This window comes from Sciurus vulgaris, assembly GCF_902686455.1.
Source record: "Sciurus vulgaris genome assembly, chromosome: 19".
Classification (NCBI taxonomy): Eukaryota; Metazoa; Chordata; class Mammalia; order Rodentia; family Sciuridae; genus Sciurus; species Sciurus vulgaris.
In genome coordinates, this window is record NC_136480.1 from 20,507,784 (window position 1) to 20,527,278 (window position 19,495).

At 46.3% G+C, this 19,495-nt stretch overlaps 1 protein-coding gene across 7 annotated transcripts in view; it reads left to right on the plus strand.

Annotated features, from left to right (window-relative positions):
- Window positions 1-244: 244 nt before the first annotated feature.
- SHQ1 (SHQ1, H/ACA ribonucleoprotein assembly factor) overlaps window positions 245-19,495 on the plus strand; it is a gene marked incomplete at its 5' end in the record, with an annotated part of 84,681 nt that continues 65,430 nt past the window's right edge. For 3 of the 7 annotated variants that reach the window (XM_079122576.1, XM_079122579.1, XM_079122581.1), the window contains 7 exons: window positions 245-387; window positions 5,074-5,138; window positions 6,540-6,662; window positions 7,380-7,531; window positions 8,211-8,414; window positions 14,404-14,516; window positions 19,365-19,492. In XM_079122576.1, the coding sequence (XP_078978702.1) occupies window positions 245-387; window positions 5,074-5,138; window positions 6,540-6,662; window positions 7,380-7,531; window positions 8,211-8,414; window positions 14,404-14,516; window positions 19,365-19,492 (928 nt within the window). Of the gene's footprint in view, window positions 388-1,415; window positions 1,516-1,938; window positions 3,586-3,672; window positions 3,806-5,073; window positions 5,139-6,539; window positions 6,663-7,379; window positions 7,532-8,210; window positions 8,415-14,403; window positions 14,517-19,364; window positions 19,493-19,495 lie in introns of those variants that run through there. The other 4 variants (XM_079122578.1, XM_079122577.1, XM_079122582.1 and 1 more) reach the window with 4 other exon arrangements.

A 19,495-nucleotide genomic window follows, 5' to 3' on the forward strand; every position in this document is an offset into this window, starting at 1 on the left:
CCAGAGACGCTTGGAGAATTCAGGGCGGACTCCCGTCCCGCTTCTCCCAAGCCGTCCCGCTGAGGAGAAAGCGCCGCCTCTCCTTTTAAAGGGGCGCGTTTCCTGGGCGCCCGGCGTAGGGCGGGACTTCCTGCTTCGCGCGCAGAAACTTCCGCCTCGCGCCGGAAGCGGCGCGGCCCACGGCGCGCGGGACTTCTCGGAAAGTTGAGGCCCCGGCCGCGGTGGCCCCGCGTGCGGCGCGGCCATGCTGACGCCCGCGTTCGAGCTGAGCCAGGACCCCGACTTCCTGACCGTGGCCATCCGTGTGCCCTACGCCCGGGCCTCGGAGTTCGACGTGTACTTCGAGGGGGCGGACTTCAAGTTCTACGCCAAGCCCTACTTCCTGAGGCGAGTGCGCGCGCGCGGCGGCCGGATCGGGGCGCTCCGGCGGGCGCGGGGTGGCCGCGGGGGTCGGCGCAGGCCCCCGCCGCGCGCCGACCCCGGACCGCAACGCCCGCGCGGGCCCGCCGGCCTCCCCTGAGCCGGACGTCCCGGGCCCGCCCACCTGGCTGCCGGCTGGGCTGATGCTCCGCCCTCCCGAAGGCCCCGCCTGCGTCCCCGACGCCGAGGCGGCGCAGCTCGGGTGCTCAGGTCCCCCGGCGCCACGCACTGCTCGGTGGCGCCCCTGGGCCAGGCGCTCGCGTTTCCTACTGTGCCACTCGCTGCCCGGTGGCGCCCCTGGGCCAGGCGCTCGCGTTTCCTACTGTGCCACTCGCTGCCCGGTGGCGCCCCTGGGCCAGGCGCTCGCGTTTCCTACTGTGCCACTCGCTGCCCGGTGGCGCCCCTGGGCCAGGCGCTCGCGTTTCCTACTGTGCCACGCGCTGCCCGGTGGCGCCCCTGGGCCAGGCGCTCGCGTTTCCTACTGTGCCACGCGCTGCCCGGTGGCGCCCCTGGGCCAGGCGCTCGCGTTTCCTACTGTGCCACTCGCTGCCCGGTGGCGCCCCTGGGCCAGGCGCTCGCGTTTCCTACTGTGCCACTCGCTGCTCGGTGGCGCCCCTGGGCCAGGCGGTCGCTTTTCCTACTGTGCCACTCGCTGCTCGGTGGCGCCCCTGGGCCAGGCGTTTGCTCTGCCCCTCGGTCGCGCCCCTTGGCCGAGGTGCTCTTGTGTCCTGGGTCCCCCCGTGTGCCACTCGCTGCACCCCTAGGCCAGACGCTCGCTTTTCCCACCGTGTCGCTCCACTGCTCGGTGGTGCCCCTAGGCCAGGCGCTTGCTTTTCGTATTGTGCCACTTGCTGCTCGGTGGCGCCTCTTGGCCAGCCATTCGCTCTGCCCCTCGGTCGTGCCCCTTTGCCGAGGTGCTCTCGCCTCCTCTGTCCCCCTGTGTGCCACTTGCTGCTCGGTGGCGCCCCTTGGCCAGGCGCTCGCTCTTCCTACTGTGTCGCTCCACTGCTCGGTGGCGCCCCTTGGTCAGGCGCTCGCTCTGCTGCTTGGTCGAGCCCCTTGGCCGAGGTGCTCTCTTCTCCTTGGTCCCCCCGTGTGCCACGGCGCCCCTTGGCCAGATGCTCGTTCTTTCCACTGTGTCACTCCGCTGTTCCGTGGGGCCCCTTGGCCAGGTCTTCTGCCTCAGTCCTCCCAGGCTCCACTCGCTGCCCGGTGGCGCCCCTGGGCCAGGCGCTCGCTTTTCCTACTGTGCCACTCGCTGCCCGGTGGCGCCCCTGGGCCAGGCGCTCGCTTTTCCTACTGTGCCACTCGCTGCCCGGTGGCGCCCCTGGGCCAGGCGCTCGCTTTTCCTACTGTGCCACTCGCTGCCCGGTGGCGCCCCTGGGCCAGGCGCTCGCGTTTCCTACTGTGCCACCCGCTGCCCGGTGGCGCCCCTGGGCCAGGCGCTCGCGTTTCCTACTGTGCCACCCGCTGCTCGGTGGCGCCCCTGGGCCAGGTCTTCTGCCTCAGTCCTCCCAGGCTCCACTCGCTGCGTGGTGGTGCCCCTTGGCCAGGCGCTCGCTCTTCCCACTGTGCCACTCCGCTGCCCTAGACAGGTCTTCTGCCTCCCCGTGTGCCCTTTCACTGATTGGTCAGGCCCCTTAATTGTGGTGGTTCTCCCTGAGTCCCAGTGAGGGTGGCCAGCACTTGCCTGTAAGATTGTTCTTGCAGAACCCTAGCAGCGCATCAGCCGCTCACCTGGTCACCCTCAGGGTGGTGGACCAGTAATGCCCTTAGGTGTAATTTGTGCCTCATCTTATTTAACTTTGACAGAGATGATCGCAGATTAGGCACCACTGTTAGCCCCATGATTCAGGGGACCCTCTGGATTATTCTTCCCAGGACACCTCCAGTCCCTTGTCCTCCCCTTTCTTACTAGGTACCAGCATTGTCCTCTTCTGTGCAGCTGCAGACCGCTTTTCTTGGCCCAGTACTTGTGTGATACACACTGTCCCCTCCAGTCAAACCAGTTCCTTCACAGTGCCTTGGGCACTGCTTGGATTTCAGTTAGACCTTAACTTACCCTTCCTGCTTGACTATACAGTAGTCCTCCCCTTGTTCGTGGGGAGACCCCACTGAATGCCTGAAACCAACCCTGTGTATACTATATTATGTTTTTTCCTGTGCTTACATATCTAATATAGAGTTTAATTTATAGACACAGTAAGAAATGGACAATAATAATAAAACTGAGACATTATAACAGTATAATGTAATAAAAGTTATGTGAGTGTGTTCTCTTTCTCAGACTGTCATATGTACTGTACTGTCATAAGTACCATACTTTATTTTTGGACTTGGGGTGGGTAATTGAAACCACAGAAAATAATAGTGGGTAAGGAGGACCACTGTACTATTACTTATTGAAGGCTCATGGTACCAGGTGTCTGTTGCTAGAGAACCAGTCAAACTTAATGTTGTAAAAAAACAACAGTTATTTTATTATCTGCCCTGGTTTCTGTGGGCAAGGAATTTGGTAAGGGTTTGGCTGGGCTGTTCTGGCTTTAAAGATTTTTTGTTTATTTTTTGGTATTAGAGATTGAACCCGGAGGCCCTTAACCACTGAGCCACATCCCCATCCCTTTTTATTTTTTATTTTGAGACAGGGTCTTGCTAAGTTGCTGTGACTGGCCTCAAACTTGTAATCCTCCTGCCTTAGCCTCCCAAGTTGCTGGGATGATAGGTATGCCCCATTGTACCCAGCTTGGCTTTAAAAATTTTAATGCCACTGTGGTTAAATTGTGGCTTGACTTGGAATATAGGTTAGTAAGGAATGTAATGGGTGGAGGCTGGTGAAGCGGCTTTCTTCATAGAGTCTCCTAGGACCTCCCCACGTGGTCTCGTTTCATGTCTCTTTTGTGTTTCCTTGGAAGATTTGGACTAATAACCAGCATCCAAAGTTTTCAAGAACAATTCCAGCAAGCAAGGCAGAATCTTTTTCACCTTTTATGACCATGTCACTTGAGAAAAGGCAGAGTGTCTTGTCACTTGTGCTTTATTGTAATGACCAAAACAGCCCCAGAAGTCTGCTGAATTTTAAGGGGAAATAATAATGACCCCCATGATGGAGAGTAGGGATGTGAAATGGCAGTCTTTGAAAATACAGCTTGCTGCAGTGTATATGAGGTGAATAAAAGTTGTCATTCTCCTTGAGGAATTCAGGGTCTAGCTGGGAAGGCACACCTGCAAACAGCTGGTTTTTATTCCTATGAAGTAAGAATTTAACTCTGTACCCCTGAATTGGGAGAGGAGGTCAGCAGCAGTACCTTACGGTTTCTGAAAGCTTGCCTACGGGCCAGCCGTGGAGCTCTGTGCTTTATTGCTTCATTCTCCTGGTAACCTTCAGGTGGGCACTGCTGTGAGCTCCTGGGTTCTGGAGCTTAGCAGGCTTGTCTAACCAAGTTCCTTAGCTGGTGAATGGCAGAGCGGAGGCTTGAATCAGGCTGGCTCTCAGAGATCGTGACCATTATGGCTGATTCATAAACTGATGATTCTGGGCTCCAGCGGGATCTGGGTGCTGAAAATGCATTGCAGCTGGAGGAAACCTCCGTGGCCGCTAGGTCGCGGATCCTGGGCCATTTGCGCGACCTGCCAGGTTGTGTTGTGTTTTGTTTTTAACTTGAGGCAAGAGAGTGAGGCAAGGAAAAGAGGCTCCGATTTCAAGTTTGGGATGGTAGGAAGTGTGTCTGATCGTTTAACTGATGAATTGTAGTTATGTAGACAACATCAGGCAGCCATACAACTTTTTCAAATACAAGAGAGACAGTGAGCTTTCTGTTCTAGAAAAATTGTTTTGGGGCCTCAGTGGAAGACTTGACTGAATCAAGGTAATGCTTGAAGCAGGGGCATCGGTCATTTCCTATGGTATGAAAGGGGGAAATCGCCATACAATAATGATGAGATTTGAGAGGAAGGCTTTTGTGCATTCTCTTTCTTTTTTTAAGTAGTATTTTGCCTGCTATACACAATTGGTTTTGCTCTTTCTTTACTCGTCATTTTTCTGGCTCCCCGCCCCCCAGAACTCAGTAAACCTTTATTGAGCCCTTGCCATGTCAGGCACCGGACACGTAAATGATTCTCTCACTCATGAAGAAGGGAAGTGCTATTACGGTAGAGATTGCTAATACTGTGGCCTTTCTTTTTGCAGTTTCTATTTTATTGGTGACTGGGGATATTCAGATAGAAAGATGAGTCTTCTATAATTTTTACTTTCTTTGTTGGGGAAGGAATCTAAGTTATGTAGTTTGTAAATGTAAAAGAAATGCTGAGGAATTTACTTTTTAAATGGTCACTAGGGTTTGTTTATTTGTTTGTTTCTGGATATCGAACCCAGGGACACTTTACCACTAAGCTATATTGACTGACAGTCCTTTTCATTTTTTGTTTTGAGACAGTGTCTCCCTAAGTTGTTGGGAGTCTCATTAAGTTGCCAAGACCGGCCAGCTTGCCGTGCTTCTGCCTCAGCCTCTCCGGTTGCTGGGTTGCAGTCTTCTGCCTCTCAGCCTCTTGAGTTGCTTTGGTTGATAGATTTGGTGGATTGGTGAACCCTGTTACTGTGACCCCTTATGTTGTGTTGTATGTAGGGACTTGATGAGACCTGTGTTAAATCTGCAGACTCACCCTTCCTGGAAGAGTTGTAGAAAATGGAAGTGAGCAGGGGTCCTACGATGCAGAGAAAGGTATTGTCTTTGGAATGTTTGGTTGTTTTTCCTTGTGTTCTTCCTGTTAGCATATCTACATAATAGTCTTTCAAGCGACTATGGGGACCCTTAGATGTCTTGCAGTTACAATCTGCTCCTGTCACTTTTTACAATCTGCTGCCTTTATTCATGATTTTTTTTTGACAGTTAGTTTCCTCAGTCCTTTAAAGTATTTCATGAGTTTCTTCAAAGCAAAGTTGAATTAGTTAAATACTCTGACCCCATTTTCTAGAAGTACTTCCTCTACATTAAGTAGGTGTTTAAAAGTGAGATGATTGATTATAAAAGGTGTGGATGATTCATAAGCTTTTGAATAGAATCTTTCTTGTACAATTTTCAAAGTTGAATTTTAATAACAGATAGATGAGAGAGAAACTATCCATGGGTGGCATTTAAGCCTAATTGAATTTTCTTCTCATGATTGATAAGTACCTCATTTTAGCTAACCATGAAACCATTTATTTTCCTTTTCTAAAAGCCACTGGCTTTTCTTTTGTCAATGCATCTATAGTAAGAGTATCTCGTGTACCCTTGTGTAATTTATGCACTACGGTACAAGAGAGGAGAGGAATGAAAGAGTTAAAAAACAAAGTTCTCACTCACAGTGCAGTATAAGAACCTGCTGTCCTAGTAGTAAATCTACCTTTAATTACAGAAGAGTTTATGTAGAAATAAGGCTACTAAATTGTAACAGTTCAGACATTTAGTAAGGTCCTACATGTGGAAATATTTGGGTGAGTTATATTTGCTCTATTGGGATGTAGTTATGTGCATTGAAACAGGTAAGAGTTTGAAATGTAGAGTAATAAATGAAGGGTCGTAGGGGAACCTGGATGAGGTTGATAAACCCAGTCAGGGGAGAAAGTATGTACGTAGAATTGGAGTTCGTAACAGACTCCCGGATGTGGTCTTGAGATGTCAAAGACTCTCTGTGAGCCACACAGATAATTATCTTTTAACATTTTTTTGTATTTTTACAACTGCTCTTCTCCTTGGATTAGACACCTGATTTTTCTCCCAGCCCAGAAATACATTTCGTAAGTAACTGTTGGTTAATTCTAAGCTGTTACCTCCTCGGACCATCGATGTTCAGAAGTCTTGATCTGGAGTTTTAATGGCATCAGTAGGCTAAGGTGACACTGGATGGGACTGAAGCAGTCTGTCACTTGGCGGTTTGACTTGGAGAAGTGACAGCTTCTGAAAAACCCTATTTGGACCTTTTCCCGTTTTGACGTGTGTTCACTAGATCTGCAATAGGGGCATGATTTTGGAGCCTAGTGAGTTAGAATCATGTTTACTGAGACATGTATTTCCTAAATATATTTGTGAAGTCTTTGAAAGTTTTCATCTGTCTAAGCATAAAACAAATTTATGTTTAAGGAATTTTTACCATTCGATTACCCAAAGAAACTCCTGGGCAGTATTTTGAGGAATTGAACATGTTAACTGCTCTTCTGGCACCAAGAAAACCCAGGACGGCCAAACCACTTGTGGAAGAAATAGGTATGTGTTTTGCAGTTGGGAAGAAATAGAAATAATTAGAACTATTTAGATTTCTGTGTGTTTCTAGGGGAGAAGGGATTTAGTGAATAGGAAACGGGAGAGTACCTCAGGTGACGAGGTAAGGTGGTCATGTGAAAGTAGCTCATCTTGGTGTTATGGTTAAGAGATGTAAATAACCCCACTGAACCAGTGATGCACGTTTTTGGACCAGCTAAAACATTGCCTTGTCTTAGACAAGATATCAGCCTTTTGTGCTAAGATCAGAAGTGGACGGTGGAAGGAGTTCCTCAGCGTGGACGCCACACGATCGAGCACCGACTCCCCGCATCGCTTCCCGGTTATGTTGCCCTCTCTGCTCTCCAAGGCCACTGCTGCCTCGTTTTGTCTGAGCTCAAATGGCATATTGATTCTTAGGGGCTGTGTTCCCTTTTGTCCAGGTCCCTTCCCTCAACATGAGTTCATAAGCCGGTCCCGCCCGCGGTTGTGGTGCACGTGCTTTCATTGTCAGTGGTGGTCCACGTTGACTGACCTGTCCTGCCACTGCCCAGCATTCGGGCTGGTTCCAGTTGCTTGGCTCTCATGGATAATGGAGCTGTGGCTGTTCCTATACTGTCTTTTAGTGCACATGTATAGACACTTTTTCTTACACTTTTTCTTCCTGTAGTTTTACCTAGGAAATCCAATACTTTGAAAAATATTACTTTTTAATGCACTTAGGTGCTCCTGAAGAAGTAGTAGAAGATGACGATGGAGAGTTTGATTGGGAAATTGAACAGACTCCCTATGAAGAGGTACCGGAAGGCACTCTGAATCCGCAGTGCTGCTATGGGTTTGGAAACTCACGGGCAGGAGTGGTTCTTCGGTTACAGGTATGTTGCCTTTGCGGAAAAACTTGGGATGCAGAGTTTTCTCTAATTTCACTTCTGCTTATGCTGGTCAGTTCTGGTGAAGAGCGTGCATCGAGACCCCATGGCACAGCTTGTTGCGCTTAACTGTCACCCAGGTGTTCCCTCCCTTCTATTTCTGGCTGTTCTGCCTAGTCCCCCTGCTCTTGCAGATGTCCTCCTGCTGTGCTTCCCCTTGGTTCAGAGGGGAACTTTCCAAAATACAGAAGACACCCTCCTGCTTCCTAGAAAGCTTTGTGTTTTCTACTCCTGGAAAATGGAGACATATTTCTGACGTGAAATGTCTTTTATAAAAAGGAGATGATTTCCTAGTGAGGATGAGAGTGTGTTTTGATTGGTTGCTCAGTTCCTGGTGGAAGGGAGGTGCTCTTCTGTCTCCTGTTGGAGCTCGCATGGAAACTCTCATTCAAGTGCCGCTCAGGAAATTTCAGATTTTGGGTTTTCTAGCTAGGGATGCTCAATCTGTACTAAGATACATTTGATTCTATCAAGGAAAGGTAAAGGACTTAACTTCTGGTTCCACTTGTACCTCTGGTTAGATTTGGATGCTGTGCCAATTATTTGGCCACCGGTGTTTTCTACTCTCTTGGTAAAGTGGGGGTCAGGTTGCTTACTCACTTTAAGGCTATTGTGAAAGTTTAAGGAGATACTGCATATGAAAACTCTGAAAAGCAGAAAGCTATGGCAATACCTACCCTTGGAATACAAAATGCTCTCAAGATTCCTGAAGGGAAACAAAATTGGAATTTGCGTAAGAGTGACGATGGTGGACTCTCTCCTTCAAAAAGCCTGGATGCTTCCTGGTGGACTGTGGATCGTGTGTCCCTCTGCCTGCTGGTGTTCCCTGGTGAGCTCTGAGGTAGTCAGGACTGAGCCACTTTGTCAGCTACAGGAACTGCAGTGAAGGGACCTCATTTGTTTGACCAAGAGCTATTTTGTGGTCATTCTGTTTGGGGCTTTCCAGTCCAAAGCCATAAATAAAGGATGGTGAATGTCACACAGGCTGAGTACAGATTGTACATCCATGTTAAAGTTGCTCCCCAGGCCGGGACCTTGACGCTTGAGTTACTGCTGCTGTGAAGGGAGGAGCCCTTTGGGTTTCTGACAGGTTCTCAAGGTCACAGGAGTGCCCTGACTCATGCCCCGGCTGAGTCCCTTTTAGGTCAGAAGTTCTTGCATCTATCGAAAACGTTCTGTAAAGTTACTAGAGTGATTTTAAACAAAAGTTACTGTGAAATATTCTTCATATCTTTTTGAGAGTCTTAACTCAGGTATTAAATGCCTGTCACCCCACTTAAAAAGGAAACATTCTCAGTGTCATTGAAGTTCTCTATAATCGTTCTTCATTATGTTTCCCATCAAAAATGGGCCATCGAATTTAATGTTTATTGTTCCCAATCATTTAGCTCAGTTGTCTAAAATCATTGAACTCTTCAAGTTTTAACTGAATAAACATTGCTTTTTTTTTAAAACACAATTCAAATGTGTATTCCCTCAGAGTACGAAGAAAAAAGCTGAGTGTGTGCATTTACTCTAGGAGCCTGGCTATCTAAATGCTGTACTGCTGGTGGCACAGGTGTGCAACACTGGGACCCCAAAAGTTCTGAAAACTCAAACATTTTAAAATATTTAATTTGGTGGCAAAACCTGATCTGTGCTACTATAAGCTTTTAAATAAAATTTTCATAGTTTTATTGGTGCATTATAATTATATATAGTGATGGACTTCATTATCAACATATTTGTGCACACAATTAGTAGTTGTTTTTTAAATATGCAAATAGTGTGCATATTCTAAATTTTTACTGTTGAAATTAGAAATAGTAATCTATTTGGATACCAGGGGGTGCGTCAGACTTCTTGGAGGAGGTGAGATAAACTATGCTGTCTGTACCATATCCCCTTTCTCCATGGTGACGGAGTCTACATCCCAAAGGCCACCTTCTTCAGAGGACTGTACAGAGCACTCTGTGCACCAGCCAGCATCACTGTGTGACCATGGCTCCCTTATGCCATATGTCATATTTTATCAGCACACAAGCCAGTGGATGTGTGTAGTCTTTATAGAGAATCGCATTTTCTCACCTTAGTTAAATTGAGGTATATGTTGTCCTTGACAGCTAAGCAATAACCAGACTTTCAGAAATCCTGGTACACCAAGACTGTGAGTTAAAGGCTGATCTCTTCAGGGTATTAGTGTCTCATGAGGTGTTAGCACAGAAGTCTCAGCGAGTGGCAGTACTCTAGAGTTCTTCTGTCTTCACAGCCGCTGTTTGTGACAGTCATTTGAATTGCAAGATGAATAATGTGGCTCTTTTTCTACCGGTAAAGCAAGTGGGGAATATTGAAAGCAACTATCGTACAACTAAGAGATTTAGAACATCTCTTCTAATTTGAAATGATTTTAAAAACTTCACCATATTCTAAAAGACAGTGTTTACTTACAAGTTTAGTTTCTCCAGTTCTGCCTTTGGATGAGAAGGTAGCCATAGTGCTGTTCATTACTCACGTTTTACCCGTATTCTAACAGCTTGTTTTCTTTCCATCCTTCTAAAATGAAAAATGACTATTTTTCTCTCAGGATTAAAGAAATGTAGATTCATTATAAAATATAATACAAAAAGAAAGTAAAAAATCTTCCTTAATTCCAACACCCAAGCATCTTGTCTTCATTGAGTAATTTAACTCTTTACAAGTGATAGTCTTTCCTGTTTTTTCCCTCCAACCTTTTAAATAGCTTTTAAATATCAGTATATTTTATACTGATAAAGAAGAAAATAAAAGGATTTTGCTGAAACATAATCTTGCAGTATTCTTCCCTCCACTTCCTTATACACATAAACACACCCCCTTCTTTCTTTCCGTTCTGAAATTGCTGCCAGCCACCAGGGCGCCTTTGGAATACAGCCCTGGCTGCTCAGAGTCAGGGCTGCACAGCAAGCTTCTGGCACCAGTGTTTGCCAGCAACCACAGTCCCACAACCACAGTCCCAGAGAGTCTGGGCACCAATCCAGCAAGCTCTGGGGGCCACTGCCGCCAGCAGCTGTGGGACACTGGGCTTGCTGGCTCTTTCCTGCCCTGGGCTACATTGGGGACCTGAGGCCTTTGTCTTCAGGAGACACACTGGCCAGATGTGTACACGGTTCTTCATTCTTGCTCTGGGCTGGCTCTGTCTTAATCTATGGCTAAGTGTACATAAGCCTGATTTAAATCCTCCATGACCTTTTCTTGGCAGTGCTTGTCTTTAAATAGCTCAGATGACTAGTGACCAGAGCAGAAGAGGGATCCTTTTCTTTCTCTTGTAATTTACTGTTTCTCATCCTCTTTTTCTTTGGTTGATTGATGTCTTTGACTTTTATATTCCAAGTCAACTTTGCTTTTGGTTTTTTGTTTGTTTCAGTTTCTTCTTAGGATCCAATTTGAGTATCACCACTGTGTCTGTGTGCAGAACAAGTCTGGGCAGGTCCTGCACTGCTGTGAACATTAGCATTTTGACATGTGAGTGTTGTATGACTGCATATAAAGGCTCTGAGACAGGAGACCTGAGGGGAGAGAGGGGAGAGGAGTGAGAGGGAAAAGAGCTGCTTGCTTCTGGGTCAGTTCTCACTCCCAAGAGAGCAGGAAGCTTATCCATATGTGTTGTGTTGGATCTCCAGGCCAGCATCCAGAATAGCACCTGCCTCAGCAGGCCCTCAAGCCCTCTCTGCTCTTTCATTATGTTACACTGAACCAGGCATAGTTCTAGGGGCACAGTGAAGAAGACAGACTAGATAGAATGCCCTGTGGCACATTCTAGTGGGATGTCACAGTAATCAGGTAAACAACAGATAAATGAGATCATGACAGCGATGGGTAAGGAGAGAGGAGGGGGTGCTGTTGAGAGACTGGAGCTACTCCTTGGGTTTGTACCCAGAAAAGGCCCCTTCGAGGACAGTGCTGTGTGCACTGAGTTCTGGAAGGTGAGCAGGCAGTGTCAGTGCAGAGACGCGGGGGGCTGATTTGGTGTGTTCTAGCATTGGACTCTGGTGTAGCTGGGATGCACTGGAGCCAGGAGGGGGAGGGAGACATAGATTCGAAGGGCAAGGCAGACTAGCTGATGTGGAACTATCCTGAGGTGCTCTTGGTGTGTGGAATGTCTGTGGATATGTCCATTTATCCTCTGCAATGTAACGGTGTGTACCAAGATGCACTAACAATACCCCATCGCAGCCCAACATCTGGTCCAGATACAGTAATGAAACAGACCCCTTGCCCCAACTCATTACTGCCTTTACTAGCAGGTGAGGAAACCGAGGCCCAGGGAGGATAGGTATTCTCAGCATCAGGCCTAGGGGTCACAGGGAGCCACAGTGGAATGGGGAGACAGAATACGATTCAGCAGAAATGTGCTCAGCCCTGTGCTCAATGCCTTCCTGTATTATCTATCTCCTTAATCCTCACAGCAGCCTCTGGTACTGAATGATGTTCACCCCCCTCTCTTAAGAAGATGTCCTTAGGGTTTTCCCCAGGACTGTGGAGACATTGCAGTACCCAGCAGAAGAACTGTGCTGCTGTGATTATGTGACAAGTCTTGAGAGGGGAGAGTGCTCTGCATTATCTAGGTAGGGAGACTGAGGGTCAGTAAAAGGGGGAAGGCCACATAATGACAGCTTAGGGAGGGAGGGAGGGCCTTGTGATGTGGGCTGCAGACCAAGGAACGAGGACACCTCCAGATGGAAAGGGCAAGGAAATGGATTCTCTGTGACCCTGCAGAGGGGCGTATAGCCCAGCCCATACTTTGACTTCAGCCCAGTGAGACTGATTTGGGGTTCTGACCTCCAGAACTGCAAAAGAGTAAATTTGGGTTGTGCTAAGCCACCATGTTCATGTGTCAGAGTGGATGGCACAACGGGAGCTGGCGTGTCTCACTCCAGAGCCACTCTTTCTCCTTCATTAGACTGTCTTCAGAAGTATCTAGGGGAGACCTGAGAGAGGGTTGGGGCCAGGGAACTCCTTGGGGCCAGAAGAACGGAAGGAAAGGGGTGGCCCCAGGGTGCTGGAATCCAGGGGTGGGAAATGGCTGGTGAGCCCTGAGATGCAACCTAATACCTCCTCTCCCCAAGCCTTCGTCAGCACCCCACCCAGTCTGGCTGTACTTGCTAGTTTCAGGCAGGCGAGGAAGCACAGGAGACAGGAAAGACCCAGGTTGTGCTGCCCTGGAAGGTGATTCTGGTGGAGTCCTCCCTGCGAGCACTTCCCAGGCAAACACGCTGCATGCTTGTTAAGCTCTTCCATCCTGAGTACCCTCTGTCAGGGTTATTGCAAATGGCACAAACTCGTGGCTTGCCCTGAGAGTCTAGCTACTGTTTATTAGTATTTCTATAGAAAAATATATGTTAACTCTCCAAAATGTAAACTGCAAAGAAACTATTGGAATGCAAATTTTTTTATAAGTTTGGGGACAGTCATTAATCTGGTTTTTGCCCAAAATGTTTGTACTTGGAAATATTAAGATACTCTAGATGTTCCTGTGACTTCCAAAAATGTCTCTGGTCCCTGTGATTGTGTTAGAATGTTAAGATTAAATATTGTTGATATTATTTGGCCTAAATGCATTGTGGTAGGGATGAATTTTTTCTTTCATTATGTGAAAATTTCGATTGTGTGTTGAGGCTATGTCCTAATCACTCCCTTCTAATTCCGCATAACTCACTTTAATTTTAGTGATTTTGCATTGCAGCCATTGACTTTTAAGCCTGCCTATTAGGCACTAACCTATAATTCCATTTACATTATCTGCCCTAACAGTTTCTCTCCAATTCAACAAGGTTATTTCCTTTGATTTCTTTTCAAGTAATATCCTTTAGGCTTCTTTCAGCTTCTGTTCTTCTCAACTGGGGCTAGTAGTAGAGATGGGGAGGTTGAAGAAAGAAAAAGCACAGTTATGGGGATATTTTACATTGTATAAGGTTTCTTTGCTTCACAGTTCTGACCAAAGGAATGAAGACCAGTTGTTATCCTAGACAATTTTCCTAATATGTGTATTTTTAGTAGGATTCCACTTGGAAAACATGGTGTGTATTAATAAGGTATTCATTTCTGTAAAGACAATTATGATAAAATTGATTCTTAGATTTTCAAATTTTTCAATGGAAAGTCATATCCATCAAAATTGCCCTTAAATATTCTTAAATCAAATGGGCATGGTGGTGCAATCCTGTAATTCCAGTTACTCGGGAACTGAGGCAGGAGGATCGTAAGTTCCAGGCCAGCCCTGGTAACTTATAATGAGGCCCTATCTCAAAATAGCAAAGGGCTGGGAATGTAGATCAGGCCCTAGGTTCAATCCCCAGTACTGAAAAACAAAACAAAACAAAGGACTTAGGTTGACTTCCAAAGTAGAACATGTAGTTCTGTGTATGCAGCCTCCTATGCTGATTCTTTTTTGAGACCAGTTGAGCCAGGCATAGGAAGAAGGATGTGAACGTCTGGTACTCAGACCACTCTCCCTTGAATAGCTTTCAGGTCTGCAGGTGGGCGATGCTGGAGAACAAAGTGTTCTGCTTGTTTGCAGGGGTTATTCCAATCTGCCTCTGTGTCAGACTTTTGTAGCCGTAATACACGTTGCCAGGTTTGCTTGTCATAAGGATCGGGTGGGATGGTCTGATCATTTCCAGCAGGCCCAGAGAGCACTGGCTGTTGCCTGATCCATCGCTGTGTCACACATGCCATCACAGTTTACTGATCATTTAGATTCTTCCTGTGCTTTGCTGTTTTATTTTCCTTGCAAGAGTGGAGTTTTTAAATGCTAAAAATAGGAGATAGCAAATTTCCTTTCTTTTTCTGAGTGCTTTTAGGATGAGTTGAGTGATGTCATTGACATTAAGGATCCAGATTTTACTCCTGCGGCTGAACGAAGGCAGAAGCGCCTGGCTGCTGAGCTGGCCAAATTTGATCCTGATCATTATCTGTGAGTATTGGGTTTTTTGAGGACTAAATAATTTACTTCACATTCATTTAAAAATTTTTTGAGTGTAACCCTACAGATCAAGTACATTTTGGATGCTAGAAATTATGGCTCAAAACTTAGTTGAGCTCTGGGGTTAGCTGTAGCTACTGTATGTCTGTGTTGGTTCTAGTTGCTCACCCTAGCAACAGAGGACTACCTAACATCCTTTTTGAGGGTTTCCTCACTACGTAAAAAAAGAATGAATTCATGGGAACACTTACCCTTCTTTTAAGTAGGCATTTTGTTTTGCTTAGTGATATACATAAATGAAAGACTATCTCCAGTTCCTTAAGAACCTGAATCTCATGTCCTGCTTTTCTTGCTGATCCAGGGTCTTCCTAACACTCATCCTGGCACCTATAATCAGCAATCTGTTTCAAATGAACGAGTTTTTATCCCTTGTGGTGGACTGTGAATAGAACCTGTAGATTGTGAGTTTTGCTCTGCGTCTCACCTGTATTAGTTTTGTCTAGCCAGAATGTTTCTCGCTCAGGCTACATTTATACAATGAACTTACGTAATTAATGATCACTTGAGAGACTATGTTGAGAGCACCCCTTATTCCGATTGTCACTGGCCCTGTGTGGAAGATGGTCTTTGTCCATTGACATAGGCCTCCCTGATCTTCCCCAGCTCAAGGCTGACGACTCTCCACTGGTACATCTGCAACTGTGACCATCACTGCCCCTCACGTTTGTATAGTGCTTTCAGCTTATCAAATGCTCTCATGCGATTTTTAATTCAGTTTTCATAGCAGATGAGGAAAAGAGGTCAAGGCACTTGCCCAAGGTCACGCTACCACTAAGTGGCCTGGCCAGGACTTGAAGGGAGTCTCCATTTGTCACTTTGTGTTTTCTTTTTATGTACACTATTTTAGTTTAACCGCTGTTGCTGTTGTGATTAACATCCTATCTCCTGTGACACAGTGGGATACTAATTGGAATGGCAGAAATCTGTCTTGTGATGTGCAAATGCAATGAATGATGTGTGATGATAAATGGTTGAACTCTTCACCATCCTAAGGGCAGCCGAGTGAGAGCAGGGTGTGTTACGTTTCAGAGGGCATCTGAGAGATTGAGCGCCATTTATATTGCCATTTCTAATTACCTTTATCTCTCCAGTTGTGGTTTTAAAGGTCCACTGAAGAGTAATTTGAAGAAACCCATTTAAAATCATGCTGAATATTTAAAGTGGAAATTTCATTGTCAGCAAATTTCTCAGGCTAGCATGAAAACAGAATGAGCTTTACAAGACTGAAATTTCAAGTGGGAGGGAGCTTAATTAGAACTGCCTATCTCTTCTGAAACCAGAAGAATAAATGTATGGCCTGAGAGAATTGGGAAATTGAAATTGATAGTTGGCAGTGTGGTATTGTAAGCAGCCCTTATTTTTCTTCATCTCTCTGTTTCTTGTCCAGAAGCTCATCTTCTTTAATAGCGTGTGGGAAATGTTCTCTCCCTTGCTCAAGGAGGCTTACCAGAGTGGCTTCAGTTCAGTCCTGGGCTGGGGCAGGAGAGCAGAGTTACAGGGTCAAGGTTCCTGGTGACTTCCAAGGCAGTAAGACTTGGGCCAGTAGTAATTTTGTGGGATCCTTTACTCATTATTCATATTAGCTGGCCGACTTACCCAAATGTTATTAATATTTGATGAAACACAAGTAAAGTTCTTGTAAAATTTTCAATTAAAACATTTTTAGTTCAGTGCTTTTTGTTGTTGTTGTTAGTGGTTAATACAATTCAGAAAAACTCTCCCTTTGTACCTGTGTTGTCTGCCTTGTGGATGATGTGTTGCATGCACTCTGTTACACATATTCACACACAGATGTAACACTTACATGTAATACATTAGCACAAACAATCCCTATTTTTAAGTTGTTCAACCTGTCCTTAGAAGTCATTCGTAGGTCTCCTGTTGTCAGGTTTTAGCGGGGCTTGATGAAAGCAAACCAATTTTAGCCTAAGCAGGACGTGGTGAGGTCCACTGATTGTAGAAAGAAATTTATAAATTTCAAAGGCAAAAGTAATTGACTCTGGATGATTATTTCTAAAATCCTATATTGTAAAATCTGGATGTTTTTCATGCTGTCATTTGTCTTCTTCTGGTATTTTTTGTAGCCTCGCACAGTGCTGGGCATATAATAGACTTTAAATTGTTAATTGTTGACTATTTTGTACCTTAACCAGTTCATGAAATCTTGCCTATTCCTTTGGGAGAAAACAGTAGAATAATTTAGTTAACGTTATGGAACATTTGTGAGATAAAGATAGGACAAAAATTATCACCCACCATTTGGGGACCCTTTTAAAACTTACATGAGTTTGAATTTGTTAAAGATGGTCTGTTGATCAGACTTCTGGATGACTCAGGTCTACGTGAAGCTAGGAGCAGGACAGGTGTCCCAGGTGGCCTTTGTTCAGAGCACGAGCACAGACAGAGGCCGTGGAGGGAAGCTCCTGCAGGCATCCTTCCATGTGTGCGTTTGCCCGACAAGCATTTGTTTGAAGGAGCTGCGTGCTAGTGGCAAGGACAACGGTCTCTGCTTATGGGGCTGCTGTTCTAATGAGGGCAGTAGATGACAGTTTCTTGGTGACGAGGGCTCCAAGGAAGCCAGATTAAGGCTTGGAGCATGACCTCACATTGCACTGTCCCTTCTGCTTCAGCTCGTCTGAAGCGGGACGCATCACATCACCCCTAAAGTCTTCCTGCATTTTCTCACGTCGTCAAGTGCCCCATTTTCCACCCCAGCCATCTAGTTTCCAGAGCCAGGACTCAGCTTTGGCTTCATCCTTACCCCACGTTCAGTCAGTCCTGACGCTGTGCCATTTGTCTGTGTCACTGCCTTCCCTTCCTCTTTTCTGGCCCCTCTCTGAGGTGTTGCCCTGCTCTCTGCTCTCCAGCTGACCCCTCTCCCTCCTGTCTGAACTCTTCAGATGTGTCAGCTGCAGGACTGAGGTGAGGTCTGCTTCCTCGTGGGCTTGGTGTTCCCTGGAAGGGAGTCCAGGCTCTCCTTGGCAGGACACCAGAAGGTTGTAGCAATTGGGACAGGTGGATCCTGCCTACTTGGTGGCTTCCAGTCTGCACTCACTGCCCAGCTTCTCCTCAGCTTCCCTGCCCGTGCCACACCACTGCTCAGGGCCTCTTACTTGTGCTGTCCCTCTGCCCATTGGCCTCAGTGGCCTTCCATGTTCTGGGAGAGGACTCAGCCATGCCCCCAGGGACTTTCCTCCTAGGCTGGTATAGCCCTTGGTGCATCATTGCTGCCCTGTTGCTGCTTGTCTTGTTTTTACCACATTGTTTGGTAGCCTCTGCATTTGTACCCATGGTTCCATTAAGTTGTGTCTTCCTGAAGGACAGGGAGTAGATCGCCCCACCGGTCTTTGTCTCTGATGCCACCTGCAGTGTGCAGTCAGTGAATGCCTGTTACATTAATGGTGTTTAAAAACTTGAAAGTAATTTATTCTGGAATGGAGAACATTAGATTCAAATCTTGGTTATGAACCTTTATTTCATGGTCACTGTGAACAATGAGCCATCACGGTTTGGATTACTGGAACAGGATTAGTGAAATTTTATTCAAAATGACCAGTTGAACATTTTTAGAGGGTTGGGAAGCAGGAGAAATAGAGTTGGTAGGATTGCCAATCTACCCAGCCAGTTTGATTGCTTTCCCTGTTGGACTTCCCCGGGAGAAGCTAGCCTCCTCGCGGGTGGGCCCTTCTGCCTTTGCCTCAAGCGTCTCCAGTGCTGCAGTGTCCAAGGCCCTTTCAAGTATTCAGTTCTTATGGATAAAACCCCCCTATATTTTTCAACATGAATTAGAAGATTATTGTCACCACAACATATTTTTTTCATCTCTTCTCAATACTTTTTTCTTTAAATGTGTAGTCTTTTTACCTGGATTTGACAACTATTCTTTGGGCCCAGAATACCCTGACCCACCCCTCTTCATAAGAGTAGCCACTGATTGTCACTCAGCTCTCGAGTTAGGTATTCCTTCTTCCTGAGCCCTTGCTGGCTGTCCTCGTTGTCTTTTGCCATAGGATGTTTGCTGTTATGTCAGAGCAGCGTGTGCTCTTGAGCTTGCTTTTTCTCCCGTGGGACTGTGAATTCCACCAGGGCCAGGACAGTGACACCCCAGTGCCTCACATGCAGCTTGGAACGTGGCAGTCATTACGTTTTGTTGAATGAATGAGTTCTTTAGTATTTTAGCCATTTTCTCATTTTGTTTATCATTTTTGAAAGTCATTCTTTTATCTTCCTCAGTAATTTAAAATCAAGGAACTGTTAGCAAACTAGGTAAAATAGCTTGCATTGTAGTAAAAGTATCAGTGCAGAAAGTGCCGTGTGTGCATGTGTGCATGCGCACTCCACTCCATTAGCCTCTGAAGTTGCATTGTCTTGAATTTCCTGCCCCTGTTTTTCTTTGCTGGTGAATTTGAAAGATCTTTCCCTTTATTGCAACCTTACCAAAATCTGTGGCGCATGAAATCCTAGCACAAGAGTTCAGTTTCAGTCCAGTGTGTTCAGATTCACTTCTCCCAAACACTGTGTAAAGGGCATGCCTTTAGGGGAGGACGACTGTCCAGTACCTCTGTTTAAGGAAATCACAAATGTCACGTCCCTCGGGTCATACTTGCACATGGCCTCGTAGGATTAGTAAATAGTAAATACAGGGCTCAGTCTTTCCTCGACACATACTCTGAATTAACAGTCTGTGTTTCTAGTGGAAATGTGATGAATGAAGATCAAACTGGAGAGATGGAAGCCAGCCCGGTGCCCTGTAATGTGCCATTCACTCTTCCTTCCCAGAGCTGACTTATTTGAAGACGAGGCAGTTCAACAGATTTTGAAGTATAATCCTTGGTGGAATGATCCCTATTCAGAAATGATGACCTGTTTGGGGAAGAGTCAGGAGCCAGAAAGTCATGCAGCATTAGGTA